Here is a 16277-nt window from a genome sequence, read left to right as displayed (position 1 = left end):
GTTTTCGCCCTGGGGCGGCATCAGCAGGGCAGGGCCCCAAGGGCGGCGCCACGCCCCACACAGAACGGGCGGTACCGAGCGGCTCCCGGCGGGAGCCGCCTGAGGGCCGCCGGGCCGGGCGCCTTCCGCGCACCCCCGCCAGCCTCCAGCCCAGCCCGCACGGCTCTCCGGGGCTGCTGAGGAGCCGAGGCGCGATGCCGGTGACGGGACGGTGCCTGCGGACGAGCAGCCGGGTGGCGGTGCCAGTAACAGGACGGTGCCCGCAGCTGCTCCTCCCTCACGCGGTCTCTTCGCCCTGCGAAGCGCCGGGGGAGCCGAGGCCGCGCTGCGGTGCCGGTCCCGCGCCGCAGGGGGGCGCCAGGTGCCGCCGCGTCCACCCCACCTCCCCGCGCGCTCCTTCGGCCCCGCGGCTCCGGGCGCCGGCGGCGGCCTCGGCATTCCCCGCTTTAGCCCGGGGTCCGTCCGTGCCCGGCGCTGCCACCCCGAGCCCCGCCGCGCTCCCCATCTCCGCACCCCGGTAGGCGCTGGGCTGCGCCCCGCCCCGTCAGCTGACTGCCGGGGGCGCGCCCGCGCTGGGTCACGCCGCGCTCGCCGCCCCCTCCCCTGCACTCCGCTCCCCTCCCAGCCGGCGGCCGCGGCTGAGGGGCCGCCTACGCCATGGTGCTGGAATCAGTGGTGGCGGATCTGCTGAACCGCTTCCTGGGCGACTATGTGGAGAACCTGAACAAGTCTCAGCTCAAGCTGGGCATATGGGGGGGTAAGGAGCCCCTTCCCTCTGTTGTTCTGTGTCCGCCGGAGTCTGCGGGGACTGGGAGCCGATCTCGCTGGCTGCGGTTACCCTGTGAGGGGTTCGCGGGCCGGGGAACCGCCGATCCCTCTGAGGGAGGGCGGTGTTTTGCGGCCCCTGTGAACAGCGGGCGAGTTCCGGGGCCGCGGCCCTCCGTGACGGACGGACGGTCGGTGTGTGGCTGCCCCCGTCCCCGCTCCCGTGCAGGACCGTGGGTCCTTGTGTGCCCCTGGTCTCTGGCAGCCCCTCCCTCGCGTTCGGCTGTGGGACGGCGGCATGGGCGCACGGCGCTGGCCTCGGAGCGCTTCGAGGGAGGAAACCGCCGACATCGATAAACCCTCTGTTTTTCCTCCTGTTCCTTCTCTCGGGTCCTGGGTGGAAGCACGATGGTGCTTTGGACCTGTGGGCGGGCTCATGGCGCAGAGCCCCGGGTGGCGGTGCAGCTGATGGGGTGCTTGGGGAGCCGTGTATTTCCATTATCGGTGTAAATAATACGCGTTAAACAGTCGGGATAGTGCAGGTACGTGGAGTAGCTGTTCTCGGTGAATGTATCAAAACATTTCCGTTCACTACCCTGTAGTCATGCAGAAAACCAGCTGAAGTACTGCCTAGGGAAGATGGCTGGTTTAGGTGCCTTCCGTAGCTAGGTCATCACCTTATTTTTGCTCTTGTCAATTTTAACATTTATATTTTTATATTTTAAAATTTTAATATTTATACAATATTAATGCCTATACTTCAAATGGAATATAGCTCTAAGGAATCTGGCATTAAAGCACTGCGGTATATTATATGGGCTTTCCTCGGGTATAATTCTGTGCCAGTGTTTCATTTAGAAATCCTACTATGATGTCTGCATCAGGAAAAGTTAATGTGTTTGTGAAAATAGGCATGTGTTTTTGTGGCTCTGTGATTCATGATTTTTCTTTTATGAAATCATGAGAAGATACCATTTCCCAAGTCTACCCTACGTTGCTAGAACTGTAGTTGTCATTCACACTAAGTCAATAATAAGAAAGACTTCCTTTTATTGTGGGTGTATTTAATAGAGTAGAAACATGTAGACATCTAAGTTGGTGATGTTTTTATCATCTCGTCCAACTGAAATTTTGTCTATAACCCATGTTTAGTGGCTCTTACACATTACACATTTATTGTGCTATTCTGTAACTGGAATAAAGTTTTCAGATTTTATTCATAAGTACTTGGGAGGATTGTGGTTGTGTTCCTTTTTCTAACATAAGTAATACTTGAAGGAATTTTTTCCATATTTTATCTCTTTCTTCTAAACAGGTAATGTGGCGCTTGAAAATTTACAGATAAAGGAGAATGCATTAGTAAGTATCCTAATAACTTCAAATTGGTTTTATGGTTCTAAACACTGAAACTTAGGATAAAATATTACTCACTGTAGTCTCACAAAAGGATACACTGTGTTCTTTTTTACTGGTTGTTGGAAGTAAGTTCTTGGTTAATAGCTTCTAATTTTGTTCATTTTGCAGGGACAGAGAAAGAAAAGTTGTGGTTGAAAAACAAGAAGTAGCTTGCATTAAGTTCCCATATTCTAGTCTGGAAAAGCAAATGACTTGGCTAATTTTCATGTTCTTTAATTTGGTTAATGAACATCTGTACTGCTGAGAGAATCTTGCTCCAAAATTTAGTTCTCACTAAAGAGAACTGTTACTCTTCTGTGCATTGAAAACACATTGGGTCTTTATACAACCTGATCACTGGCTTCTCTTTGTTATTCTAAAGTTTCATATTTTACTTGTCCATTTCATCCATTCCTGACAGCTTTGTTGTACTCCAAATCTATTGCTACAAATATCTTCATATCTGATAGATAAAAAGGGAAGGAAGTGTTACTTTGTATACGCCTTTCCTTCTTAGGAGGATTGATTCAGATTCCAGCAGTTCTGACACAGAAAAATGCAAAGTCATGTATGTGTGTGGCTGACCAGAGCTGAGAGTGAGCCAAGACCAAGTCAAGAACATAAAATAAGGGATGGTTCTGACAGCATAACAATTGCAATGTGTTAGATTTCCATGAAAAAGTTATTAAAGGAAGGTCAGTAGTGAATACCACTTTTGGAGAAGTAACTTCCACTTTCTTGAAAAAGAAGGGGTCAAAGGAATATGATATGGTCCAATTCTTTTTCTTATTTCCTCTAGTTTGCCTGTCTGCTGCTGTCTTGTTTTCCTTCTAAGATTTTCCACTAGAAAAGAAGTAGCTTTTAATTTCTGTATGTTAATACAGTACTTTGAAAATGTAATTTAAATTTATTTATTTGATTTTTACTACTTCTGTTTAATACTTTATTTTTGTCATTTACAGAGTGAACTGGATGTACCTTTTAGAATAAAAGTTGGTCAGATAGGTAGGTTTTAGTTCCAATATGACTATTGCAATGGAAATTTTAATATAAGCTGTAAGATCAATCTTGCCACTGAATTTCTTTTATCAAACTTTCTTAAGTGTAATTATAATCACTGTTGGAACCAGCATAGATGTTATGGATGCCATCAATTTTATCTGGCAAACCCTGTTTGTGTAAGTTTACAGTAAAGTTACACATCTGAGAGGTTCTTCCTGGAGACATGAATGATCAGGGGAGCTGTTTGGTGTAGATGGAGTATGTGTTTCTCTTTAAACGACTGATTGGGACTGTCTGACAAGTATGCCAAAGATTTAGGAACTCTTAGATATTTTTCTTTGTAAATTCCTTTCTCTGGTAGTCAGCATTGCTTTTTCACATGAAACATTTGTAGGAGATATATATGCGTTGTATTTTTTCTTATACTTCCTGGGAAAATCATATTTGTCCTGGTGAATTGAACTTCAGTCATCTCGAAGTGATATCGAGTTTTGATTTGAAGTATTCTGACTCAGACTGCAACTTTTTGATTAAAACTACAGCTTATGTTTCTTCTGCATGTATTTTATCACTTCAAGGGCTTTATAAAATGTTCATGCTCATATGGTTTCTCCTAACCTTCTAAGGTGTTTTGGACATCAATATATAGCACCAGTGCACTTCAATGCCAGAGGTGTTCTTTGCACTAAGCACAGTGAAGATGTTTATTTTGATGTATCTGCTTTGTTTAGATAAACTTACTCTGAAGATTCCTTGGAAGAATCTCTATGGGGAGGCAGTTGTTGCAACTCTAGAAGGCTTGTATCTTCTGATAGTTCCTGGAGCAAGTATGTAAACTTCTCAGCAACAGTTAAATAATGGAAGAGAAAAATATCTAAGGGTACCATGTAAATGAGTCTATAATAGCAAGTAGTTCATGTCAGCCAGCATTTTTACGTTCTGCTCCCTCAGGGAAATTTCTAGACAAATGCTGGCAAGTTAGTAGAAGAAGGGTGTGAGAAAACAGCACCTGTTGCTTTTATGGAGGTCCTTGGTTATATTCATTCCAAGTTCAATTCAACAGCCAGGTTTCCTCTAAAACCTGCTTATCCTGAATCCAGCTTTGTGGGATGGTTTTGTTCTGTAGCTGTTTATCTGCTTCTAAATGATAACAGTCAAAGGTAATAATTCCAGTAGTAGTGTTTCTAGGGGGAGGGAAGAGGGTCAAAGAACTTTATTAGTTTCCTCTGAAATCAAAACCTCTGATATGATAAGAAAACTTGCAAGTTCCTAGAACATGAAATATATACATAGAAGAACTTAAAAATCTGTCTTGTATTGCACAGACCACTCTTAGGAGTCTGAATTTCCATGGAAAAATTCTCCTGTGAAATAATGCATAATTGTGTAAAAACAACAGTTTTGGAGGCTGGCTGCAATGTTCAGCAATGAAAAAAGAATAGCCTTTCTCTCAAACAAGGTGTTTTGCAAAATGATGTTGTATATGGTGTACATTGCTTGATAATGCATTTATATAACTTGAGATTTAGGATTAATGCTCTCCCAACTTGGCTTACAGGTGTTAAATATGATGCAGAGAAGGAAGAAAAATATTTGCAGGACAATAAACAAAAGGAACTGGCAAGAATTGAGGAAGCCTTGCGAAAAGCAGCAGAAAAAGGTACTGAGTTAATAACGCAAATCTCCATTGGAATTTGAGGACTTAAGCTGTGCAGTGAAAGAAAAGTCCTGGTTTCTAATTGACTTAATAAATTTTGTTTTTTCAAGTGTCTAGCTAATCCTACTGCAATGCTTTGGAAAGCTTTTTTACTCTAAAACTTGAAAGAAATGTTATTTGTTTGTTTACCATTCATTTATCCAGTCAGCTTCCATGGGAAATGGGAATTTATTCATCTGGTATGTATTTTTTATTCCTTTGTACTCTAGGGGAACAGGACCATACAGAACAATAAAAAGTACATTTCATGAGGGTAATGTTATCTTGCTTTAGCACCTCGGTAATAAATGTTTCATTGTGTGTTTTAGAGGTGCATGTTGCAGGTTATTCTTTGCTGAAAGGAACTTTAAGGGGAATGGTAAGGCTTGTAAAATTTTACTGCAATGATAATGCTTTTGTTTCAGTTTCTGCTGTGCTTTTATGATGTACTGAGTTTGGACTGGTTTGGGAAATGAGACTCTTGTGAGCAGGAAATAATTCATGACACAACAAAACAATTGAGCATGAACATAGGAACCTTAAACTTTTGCTCCAAGTCATAAAAAGTATTAAGCTCTCACTTAAGTCCTGTTAACTTGTTTTGTGGTGGTGATTTTTTTTTCTGTTTGCTTGTATTGTAGTAAACAATATCTTTAATAAAATTATGGTGTCTGTTAGGCTTGTTTGGACCGAAACCAAGCTCAGAATTAATAATAGGTAACTATATGTGTTGGAGGGAAAAGTTATCACTGAAGTTTTTGTCTGAATTGAGACCTATTTTTTGGCTTGTGTAATGGTTCTTAAGATGAATTTCTGCTATACTTGTAATGCTTCAAATCATGGAAAAGTTACTGAGAAAGAGATGATGCTTTCAACACTTGGAAAAAAGATAGTTTGGTTGTAATCTCTTTGCTCATTTAATTCTTCAGTTGCAGGAGTGTCTGTGGCCTTTTTCCTGCTCTGCTAGTTTGAGGTACATGTGCAGTTTCCTTCAAACAGCAACCTCACAATGTGGCTGCAATAAAGAAAGGAGCTTTGCTTTATTTCTTGTCTTTAATATACCAAAAAATACATGAGGGCGAAGACAACTTCAGTGATTAATTTTGCAGCCATTACGTGATACTAGGGTGAAGGAATGTTTGTTTAAGCTCAGTTATGTAGCACTTGAATCCTGTACAGCAGCAGTGTTTCAACCCATGTTCTTTGTACCAGTAGCAATAGGATGAAAGGACAGTGTAATAAGATGAACTTAACCTAGTGGCTTTGGATTGAGGAATTCCAATTCAGGAGCTTCATGTAGTTAAGAATGAGTCTGTGCATCTCTGGCAGTTTTATTTTACAATAAAAAAATTAGTACATCCAGTGTTTGTAATGCTTTAGAAAAAAAAAGTCATAGAAAAATGATACCTTAGCTCAACTGATTATATAAAGAACAAGAATTAAATTTAGTTGTGTTTTGCAGTTTTAAACTTTAAGCCTTGAGAAGGAAAAATAAGAGGAACATTTAAATTGGATTATTTTTTACTCTCATTTGAGAAGTTCTGTTATCCTGTGTTCATATTTCAGTGGTAGCCATTTGTGTTTGTGGTGCTGTACTCTAGAGGACTTGTGTAAGTCCTGTATGAGCAGATCCTTTGCTTTTTCTAGATCTAGAAATCTTGGAGCCCGTGGTACCCTACCGAACCATAAAATTCTAAGAAATTCATCTCTCTCTCTAGGCTTTTAAGATCACACAATAGCTGCTGAAAATCTGGGAAATACATTGAATTGAAAGTTGTCAGGGTTCATGAATTCTCAGCTGTGTTTTCTTTTCTGATTAATACTTGATTTATATTAACAAGTTTAGAATCTTGATTCAGTCCTTGTTTTTAAGAGTATAAATATGTCTGGAGATATTTTCTTTTTATGTGCTATTCAAATACTGAGCAAAATGGTCATGGCACTGTGTTGTTAAGATAGTGTGAGGAGGAAGTGAAAACTGCTGACACAAGCTGATGAAACTGTTTTCTTCTCTCTAAGCTGTACAGTCTGTCTCTATCAAACCTCATGTATAGAGATCAGAGGCTGCAGGTCTTTTGTTGGTTACAAGAAAAAGTATAAATTGCATGAATTTCCTATGTAGGTAACCACTGAAACTAGATATTCTGAAGTGACTTCATCTGTCAGATACTGTAATGGAAATACTGCTGTGTCGTACAAATTTGGTGAACTTAATATTAGGTCATGAGTTGATTTTCTTCTGTTAAACCAAATGCATTTTTTTGATTATTTGCTGCCATGTGGACCAAGGCACACATTCACAAGATTCCTTGTATGGTTTGGAGAGTCTCGTTTACAAGGATACCAAGCCTGGTGGGTATGCATGGTTAGTTATATTTTATACATGCATGAGGAGCAGGCACTTTAGATTTTTAAAAATCTCCCTCTCCAAAGCAACTAAATGTAGAAGTGAGAAAACAATGCTTGTTTGGTGAACATCCACATATTGGTGGTTCTAGAAATAAGATTTTAATGAATGTGGATTCAAGTGGAATCTTGCAATGTCTTAGTCCCTTTTTAATTGAATGGCTGTTTCAGAAGATTAGGAGACCACTTAGATTTCCATCAGTCATGTTGAGCTCAAGAATGTTATAAAATGCTGACAATGTTCTACTATAATTTTACAACATCTTTAGCTGTTTGGAGTTTAATGTGTCTGGGCTCCAAAAAATAATGGAAGTTCATGCTGTCTTGAAACCATGGACAGACAAAATGAACCATAGCAGATTGAAGGCATTAGCATGCTTTCCCCCACTTCTCTTTATTTACATTGCTCTCAAGTTAGACAAGGAAATAGCTTCCCTTGAAATTCAGAGGAACTATTGTTATGTTGGATGTGTATTTTTAACTTCTAAAACCAGATTTTCAGAAATGTACACTTGGGCAAAGTTGCTTGCCTGAGCTGTTATCTGAGCACGGGTTTAAAGTGGGCTTAAAAACATGTGTTTAGTTTCTCCATAGTAGTGGATGTGGGTGAAGAAGAGGAATGTCCTGTTTCTTCAGTTTTGTCATACATGGGAGTGAAAGCCTAAGACCTACAAATTCAATAACAAGTAAAGGAAGCTGTCCTTATAAAGTAACCTTGATAAAGGATTACTTGTACTGTTAAAAAGAGCTATCCAAATTAAAATGTTTCTATTTGTCTAGTTTTTCCTTTTTCTTGTTTATATAGCGACCACCCTATCACCTTACATGCAGGACAGGTTGAAATCTTGGCAGGCTTCTTCCCTCCTTTGTTTGAACAGGCCTGCAAGTGTTACCAAGTTGTTCCCCACAGTTAGGTTAGGCACACTGTTATGCTTGCTTCCTTCTTGCTTTAGTGGGATACACCCTTCTCATGCTCCATAAAGATAAGCACAGGCAGCACTATTGCTGAGTTGTATTTGCTTGGGTGGCCAGAGGGGGGAAAGAAACTATAGAACTCACCAAACTGGTTTTCCTCAGAAAAGTGGAAAAGTACAAGCATCATTTAATTAATGAAATGGTTATGATTGTGTGGGTTGTAATAGGTGTGTAAATAATGGAATTTAATTTCATGTGAAGCTTTTAGATTCATCAATTTTGTATGTCTTTTTGTTTGTTGGATTTATTCTTTCAGAGTACTTTCATACCATACTGTTGATTATCGTGAGACTCCTATTGAAAAGTGCTCTTTGGGTTTCCACATACATCTATATTTTACCTTGAAACTTATGTCCTTGTATGCTAGAAGCCTCTTCTGGATTTATATCTTATGCTATGAGATGTATCTGATTGTTTGCTTTAAATCTTGAAAAGCTTTTAGTGAGACCTTCTAAGCCATTATGCTTTAAGACAAGCTAAACCTTCTTCCATATTTTCTTATGCTTTCCTACATTTCTGCTTTACTAACTTGAATTTTATCCTTTTTCCAAAAAATTGCTTGCATTGCAAAAGGACGTAAGCGTAAAAAGTACAAAAAGCATTTTAAGAGACCCTTTAGAGGTCGTGATCACTCAAAAGGTGGGTAACAGTTACTGCTTTTAACTTTAAGGCTTCTTTTTGCTTTCTGTTTGGATTAGTCTTTCATAGCCTTGGCTGTCCATCCAATGAAACCTTTTTCCTCCTGTTTGAAAGAGAGAATATAAATTGGAGAGAGCTCTTTTTGCTGTTTATCAGTTCTCTGGATTCAGTGAAACTGCTGGAGTCCTTGTTTCTCTTTACTTGGATAGTTATGCTGTTCTTCAGCTTGAGCTATATGTAGCATTTACAGCAGAACTGTAAACTAGTGGCACTTCACTGTGACTGTTGGAAAAACTGCATGTGCGAGTTACATCTGTTTGATTTTTGTCAATTCCAGTAACAGGTAAAGAAAACCTCAAAATGATGCTATAGCAGTAAACAGCCTTTTTCATCACCTTTTAGCTCTCTGTTCTAAATAACTGATTTAGTGCTATGACTTACTTAAACAGGAATGAAATTGATGTTGTTCCCCAAGAGGATAATCATTGCCTGTAAACACCAAACCATGCAGGTTTTCAGCATTAGCACGTGTCTAAGAACGGATTGCCATGTCCCATGCAGTTCTGTTGTTATGTATTTGGTCTTGGGAAGCTGCAGCTGTACACATTCTTGCAGTTGGAGGGAAAACCTTGTGGGGACCCAAGATAAACTTTGCAAGGTATCACACAAATTACTACTAGTAGCTGCATCTGGCTGCAAAAAATGTTAATGGTTCCTTGCACTTAAAGGTCATGAACCTTTGATAGGGACTTAAGTTTTTCTGGTTTTGTTTTTTAAATCAGTTAATAGGAGGAAATGTGCGTTGCATACAAAAGTGATACGGTGTTTCTGTATCTGAGTGTCTGACTAACTTGTTTCAATTGAAATCAAATGCTCTCTTGACTAAAACTGTTATATCATGTTCAGTAGTGAATACTTCCTTTTTAAGCAGCTTTCCTGAACCTCTGAAAGCTTTTAGAGAAAATTTCTCATTCTTTTAGCAATATGTACAACGTTAGATACCTGTGTTGCTCACCGTGCATTGTATGTGTAAAAAGTTAGAAACATTTAAAGTAAGCTAAGTCAAAACCTATAGTCCTTATTTTTCTCTATAGCCATAACTATTTCTTCAACTTGAGCCATATTTAGCATCTCCAACAAAAATGTAGAAGCTTGATAGGCTGATCAATAGCATTTGCTGGAGTAACTGTGTTGTAGGGAGGGTACTGAACACAACACTGTAGCCTGTAAGGGCAGCAGCTCACTCATCCAGCCATACTTTAGGTAAAATTCTGAAACACAGCCTGAGATAGTAGAGTCATATCGTGAAATAATGAGGGATTGTAAATATTATGGCTTGCCTTTGTATGCATTGTTGCGTGCTAAATTACTCTGCCTTACTCATTTGTTTCTTGAAACCCCTCACTGAGGGACTTTTAAGAGAGAACCTTATACCTTGGAAGGAGTAGGGAGGACTATATTAATCCAGAACTTGCTGTGAGCTAAACTGTGTTGACTGAAATTTTGATGTGTATTTTCTTGTGGTTAAGTTGTGCACAGGCAGCTAATATCACATCTTCAGAATATGGATGTGCAGAAAAGGAAAAAAATACAAATATGTAATCTAAATAAGTGAAAACTGAAATGTTAATTTAGAGGACGTATTAAATTTACATTGCTGTAGTTTTTGGTGTAATGAAATTCAAGATGCAATTATTATACTAAATACTGACTTTTTAAATGTTCTTGTTCTAGACAAACCAAAGGAGGAGAAGAAGGATACTTTCTTAGAAAAGCTTGCAACTCAAGTTATAAAAAATGTGCAAGTCAAAATCACAGGCATTCATGTTAAATATGAAGATGATGTAAGTAACTGGGACATATTGTCTTCATTTTAAACTGGACTTCAATGCAGTTCTGGTTCTCTTGTCCATAGAGAAACTGTATTTGCCACCTTGAAAAAATTGCTGTGGTTTCTTCTGCACCTTTTAAAGTTACTTGTCCCAGATGTGACTGAATGCCAGAAATATGGATATATGAAACAGATGTTCTCTTTCCCCTTGTCCAGTGCTGCCTTGCTCACTTAAATGTAGGCAGTGTCTGTTCTCACATATTGCTGCATGCTTTATGCGATAAAATACAAAGTCGGTACACAGAATTTTTCAGTGTCCTGGGGAAAGTCCAGAATGGCTGAAGCTGATGGGTTTACAAATGGCCCTGAAGACAAACTGTAGAAAACAAGAATGTTTGTATATGTACCAAACTGGTATTTCTAGTTTTACCTTCCTTGAGGAAAACAATTAAGCAGTTTGTTGTGAGATAATTGAATTGAAAAGAAAAGCACTGGTTAAAAGGGTATTTCTCAAATACTATTTCTCTTTCTTTGGGACTGTTTTCAGAGACACTAAAGTTAAAGAGGTCATAGAAGTGCATATCATAAAGTTATATAGCTGACTGAGATGTGGTATTCTAATTTTTATTTTTTTTCCTGCATGACAATGTTAGAATCCAAAAGAAAATTTTCATTTTGAATTGAATTCCTAACTCTTTACACTACAGCCGTATTCATTTTGGCCTATCTTAGTGTGTTCCAGTAATGTTTCAGTTAGATTAACTAAGCAAAGGAAATTGCTCAGGTCAGGATTTCAGTCATCTTTAAGAGATACATCTCTCTGCAGTAAGACAAATAAATACCTGTTATTTTTCTATTTTTGTAGATCACAGACCCCAAGTGTCCGATTTCCTTGGGAATGACGTTGGGCGAGCTTAGTTTACTGGTAATGTGTGTGTGAATGCATGTTCTTGTGTGTTCAGTTTGCTTGCCTTTGGAGTAGCTGAAAGGAAAATGAATACAGTAAGATACAGTGTGCATACAGCTGGAAGTGAAAACAATCTTTTTATTCATGTAAATTGTACTGGCAGTATGAGCAGGCAGAAGGGAAGAGGATTGAGGAACATCACACTTTCTGACACTTGGTCATTTGTTCTAATGATCTGAGTGGCCTTTGATACTGGTCAGGTTATGTCCAGGCACAACAAATGAGGGCAAACATTGCATCATGGTGATCAAGAATTTGGTATTTTGCCAGACCTTTTGAGAAATGGGGAGAGAAAATTTCAGCTAATCTCTCTTTGCCTTAGCTGTTAAGCATTTTATGGGTGAGATGAGGAATTGAATAGCAAAGTATGAAAGTAAACTGACAAGTTTTTGTATGTTACCTTGATGTGTGTGTGTATGCAGAGAAGCTGGATGCATTTGGTGCTTGGTAGCATAGGCTAAACCCACAAATGTGTTAGCTCAGATGCACAAAATTGCTTTTATCACTTTGAACTTTTAGACAACAAACGAGAACTGGACACCTTCTATTTTGAATGAAGCTGCAAAAATAATATACAAGGTAATGTGTTTTGGGTTTTTTTCTTACACAAGTGAAGAAAGCAACTGATCCTGGAGACTAGTAAACATGGGGCTCTAAATAAAATTGGAGAGATAGTTTGCTTTTTGAATTCTCCTGTTTTTCTTTGTTTTTAATATATGTTTAAGCACAAGTAGAGCACAAATAACTGTTTTTATGCAAGGTGTAACCTTAAACTCCATACTTTAAATAATTTCTCTTAAATGTGAATGCTGATCCCCTCATTCAAGGCATTATACAGTAAGCCTGTGTGAAAACTGATTTCAAAGAGGTTGTCAAATTGACATTTCCTAACCTAATTTGTATTCCTAGCTCCCAGAATCCCAGTGTAATTTGGATTCTGGGAGCTAAGCAGTCTCTCTGTTCTCCCTGCCCACCTCCTGAGCTACCCTCCGAGCCTGTGCAGAAAGGAGTACATAGAAATCTAAGGAATTATAGGAACCATATAAGAAGGGTTTAATAGTCCTGGCTTCTTTATTAGACCAAGTACCAGTTTTGTGAATCTTCACCCCTGTAACCCAGGGTCATGTTTACCAAATGTGCATGAATGTGTGCTTTAAGAACTTGCAATTACAATTTCAAATAGTATTGTCAGATTAAATACATCTCAATGCTAATGGGTCATTTGCTGTCTAGTCTGCTTTCATACGTTTTTTCACAAATGGAAAGCTAAGTTCATAGAGCGGGTTAGATACAGAGTATGCAGTTAGTTGCATGTTTTCTTTCCTGTGCAGCTTCTGTGCCTGGACAGCCTCAGTGCTTATTGGAACATACACAGCAAAATGTATTATCATGGCTCCCGTGAACAAATACTGGTAATGTAGAAGAAAATTCATTAATTACTATATTCTCTGGCTCTTGTAGTATTTAAAACTACACCACACTGGTTTCTGTCCCACTCCTCATATTTATGGTCACTGTATTCAGGGTCATATGTTAATCCATTGCACTATTGTCAATCATATTTTGTGAACCTCATTTGTTATCAACCCCTGTGGGGTTTAGACGTGATATATTTTTGATCCATAATGTTTATAAAGGTGTTCTGTGTGTCCCTTTTCTTTCGTGCTCATCTTTTATGGATACCTTCATTTTTGTTTTATTTTGCCCTTAACAAAATATGTACTTAACCCAATGAGCTTGGTTCTAACATCAAAGATTGGATCAAAACTGTGAAGTGCTTAAAACCATCCAGTTATTAAGAGCATCCAAGTGCGTTTGGCATTGCCTGTCTGTGGACGTTTTCTTCTTTTTTTTCTCTGAATCTCAGTCTGAAATGAAAACACAAATTGATACACAGCTTGAATTGACAGCTGCAAAAGTCTGCAGAATAAACAAAAATTTAAATTGGTCAACTCAAAGTTTTGAAAACTCTAAACAAGTAATGCTCTTTAGCAATTGTTAGACAGCATTGTATCCCTTTACAGGATCAGCTGAAAAGAGGAATTCCTTGTAATGGTAACCAGCCTGAAGACTACCAGTACAGTAAGTAAGCGAGGAGTGAGTGAGTCTTAACTGTTCTGAGCATGTTAGTGCACAACAACCTGACCTGATCCTGCAGGCATGGCCATACTGTCTTCATTTTAGAAAAACCATAATGTAAAAGAATATATCAGGGCTTGTATGCTTCTTGACTGTTGCGGGGCTATCTTAATTGTTGTTGGTAAGAATTGCATCCTGATTCTGTGGGGATTGAGCATGCACGTTATCTATTGATGTGGTTGATCTATTACTTGTTATATTTAGGTAAAAAATCCATCTCAATTTTTTTTATCTTCAAGTTTTCAGGCCAGTGTCAGCCTCTGCAAGACTCTATATCAACCCATATGCAGAAGTAGAACTGAAAACTCCTAAGATTGATTGTAATGTAGAAGTGCAGAGAATTGTCATTGAATTCACTAAGCCACAGGCAAGTTGGTTTGGTATTTACCACCCATTTCAGTTTGTGATGAACTATAGTGTTTTTTCACTGGTAAACATTCTTCTTAGGGATTTGTGTGCTTATATGCCTGTAGAATTTCTTAGATGTTTAGCAGTACCTGTGGGAAAAGTATAGGATCTTTTCCCCTCTGTAGCAATCACTTCCTGGTGATTTTTGTACTCTAACACTCTTATCTGTGGACCCTCTGGGAACCATCTGGTCTGTATTCAGCTCTTCCAGTAGCATTTGTTTCACCTAGAGAATGCAATAATAAGTAACCCTTATCTTATTAAACTATAACCTAGTGTTTTAACTGCAGGGATGCCAAAGTACAAGCAGGGCTGGGAATGAATGGAGTGTGCTGGCTTTGGCAACAAAGCCTGCTGAAGTATCAAGGAACTAATTTAGATGGCCAGCAATTTTGTGTTCTCATTTATTCAGAGATAACTTGTAGTTAGTTGGCTAAAGAGCTTTTTAGCTCTCGCTGATGTCTAAGTGTACATATATATTGAGTTCAGAACTGTACCAATAAGGTTCACTAATGTAAAGGTAGCTCCAAAATGAGGGAAACTGCATTGACAAATGAATATGGCTGGTTTGAGAAAGCCTGAGAGTTTGTGCTGAGCAGGCTGGTAAAACTGCAAGCTGTTGCTCTTGGAGGGCAGCTGGGGTTCAAAGCAGTGTCCTTCGAGAGAATGGGTTGAGAAGAATGCAGTTGGTCCACTTTCAGGTACTAATGAAAATGCGTGGACTTAAATTTCTGTGTAGTTTGAGGAATACTGAAGGCCATGGTTTACATGCAGTTTGAGCACTGTCTGCAAACAAAACCTGAACCTCTGCTAAGAAACTCATTTTCCTGTGTTTAGTACCTCAGCATGATAGACCTGCTGGAGTCCATAGATTACATGGTTCGCAATGCACCGTACAGAAGATTTAGGCCAAATGTACCTCTCCATAAAAATGCCAGGGAATGGTAAGCTGTGTACATTCATACATTCTTTGGGAGATGCTGGAGTCTTCTCCAGTCTCTTCATTTTCCTTCATGGTTAAAAGTAGTTTTAAAAGTAGATCACATGCTGATACAGCTTTCACAAAGCTTTGCTTAGCCTTTAGATTCAAGAGACAAAAGATCTAGTTGATGAAAATCTCACTTGCTAAGCTGAAGTCCCCAAAATTTGAACAAAATGCCAATACTCTCACCAGAGTTTAAAATGTAATTTTAGAATGGCTAAAGAAAAAACTAGGCAAATGTCATAACAGGGAAACATGTATGTCAACTGTAGTTTTCAAAGATTTCAACTGATATGCTTTTTTTTGGCTTTTTTCAAAGTACTAACTGGTACGGATAGTCAAAGTGCTTAAGTGCACTTAATGCTGTAACAGCTCAAATTTGCAATCATGCAGAAGTCAATAATGAAGGTTTGTAGTTCTTTAAGCATTAAATGTAGGCCCTTTCTCCATTTTTCAAAAGTGATGTTGAAAACATTAAAATTTTTACAAGCCAAGTTACTCAAATCACAAGTGGTGAACAAAGTGTTTGCATACTAATAAACTACCTTTGCAAGCTGTAAGTTATAATGCACAGATTAAATGGGAAGTTGTTCACGAGTGTGGAATTATTGTAGGTGGAAATATGCAGGTAACAGTGTTCTTGAAGTTCACATCAGAAGACATAGTCAAATGTGGTCCTGGAGTAACATAAAACAGCACAGGCAGCATCTGAAAACTTACAAAAACATGTACAAGAACAAGCTAACACAAAGTAAACTGTCAGAAGAAACACAGAGGCAAATTCAGGTATGAGTCTTTTCTCTTTGGAGGAATTATATTTTGGTCCCTCTATGAAATAATTCTTTAGATATAATTAGTAGTAATCAAGGTTGATGGTTTTACAAGAGCACAAGAGGTCTGTGAAAATACCTTTTTAGTCTGAAGTTTTGTGTAACCTGTTGTGGAAAACAAAATAAAATCTAGTAAAGTGCCATGTAAACCAGTCTATCTTTGGTTGAGGATTAATGAGTATGGATACATTTAATGAAGTGCAAGAGTAATCTAGTTAAGAAAATAAAATAGACTGCCTAAC

General features: G+C 39.0%; 1 protein-coding gene across 4 annotated transcripts in view; it reads left to right on the top strand.

Moving 5' to 3' along the window:
* The first annotated feature begins 606 nt into the window (after positions 1-606).
* The window catches only part of VPS13C (vacuolar protein sorting 13 homolog C), a 74102-nt gene continuing 58431 nt past the window's right edge, over positions 607-16277 (top strand). For 2 of the 4 annotated variants that reach the window (XM_088063355.1, XM_088063356.1), the window contains exons 1-15: positions 607-757; positions 2081-2124; positions 3123-3165; positions 3894-3989; positions 4721-4822; positions 7148-7210; positions 8813-8878; positions 10613-10722; positions 11575-11634; positions 12196-12255; positions 13008-13088; positions 13701-13758; positions 14055-14182; positions 15061-15167; positions 15820-15991. In XM_088063355.1, coding sequence (XP_087919481.1) covers positions 658-757; positions 2081-2124; positions 3123-3165; positions 3894-3989; positions 4721-4822; positions 7148-7210; positions 8813-8878; positions 10613-10722; positions 11575-11634; positions 12196-12255; positions 13008-13088; positions 13701-13758; positions 14055-14182; positions 15061-15167; positions 15820-15991 — 1290 coding nt within the window. In that variant the 5' untranslated portion in view covers positions 607-657. Of the gene's footprint in view, positions 758-2080; positions 2125-3122; positions 3166-3893; positions 3990-4720; positions 4823-7147; positions 7211-8812; positions 8879-9462; positions 9537-10612; positions 10723-11574; positions 11635-12195; positions 12256-13007; positions 13089-13700; positions 13759-14054; positions 14183-15060; positions 15168-15819; positions 15992-16277 lie in introns of those variants that run through there. The other 2 variants (XM_014251177.2, XM_014251178.2) reach the window with 2 other exon arrangements.

This window comes from Pseudopodoces humilis, chromosome 16 (genome assembly GCF_049639895.1).
Source record: "Pseudopodoces humilis isolate 2021_Gansu_Grassland_sample_001 chromosome 16, ASM4963989v1, whole genome shotgun sequence".
Lineage (NCBI taxonomy): Eukaryota > Metazoa > Chordata > Aves > Passeriformes > Paridae > Pseudopodoces > Pseudopodoces humilis.
The sequence above is the reverse complement of the archived record's forward strand: the minus strand, read 5'-3'. Positions and strand labels throughout refer to the sequence as shown.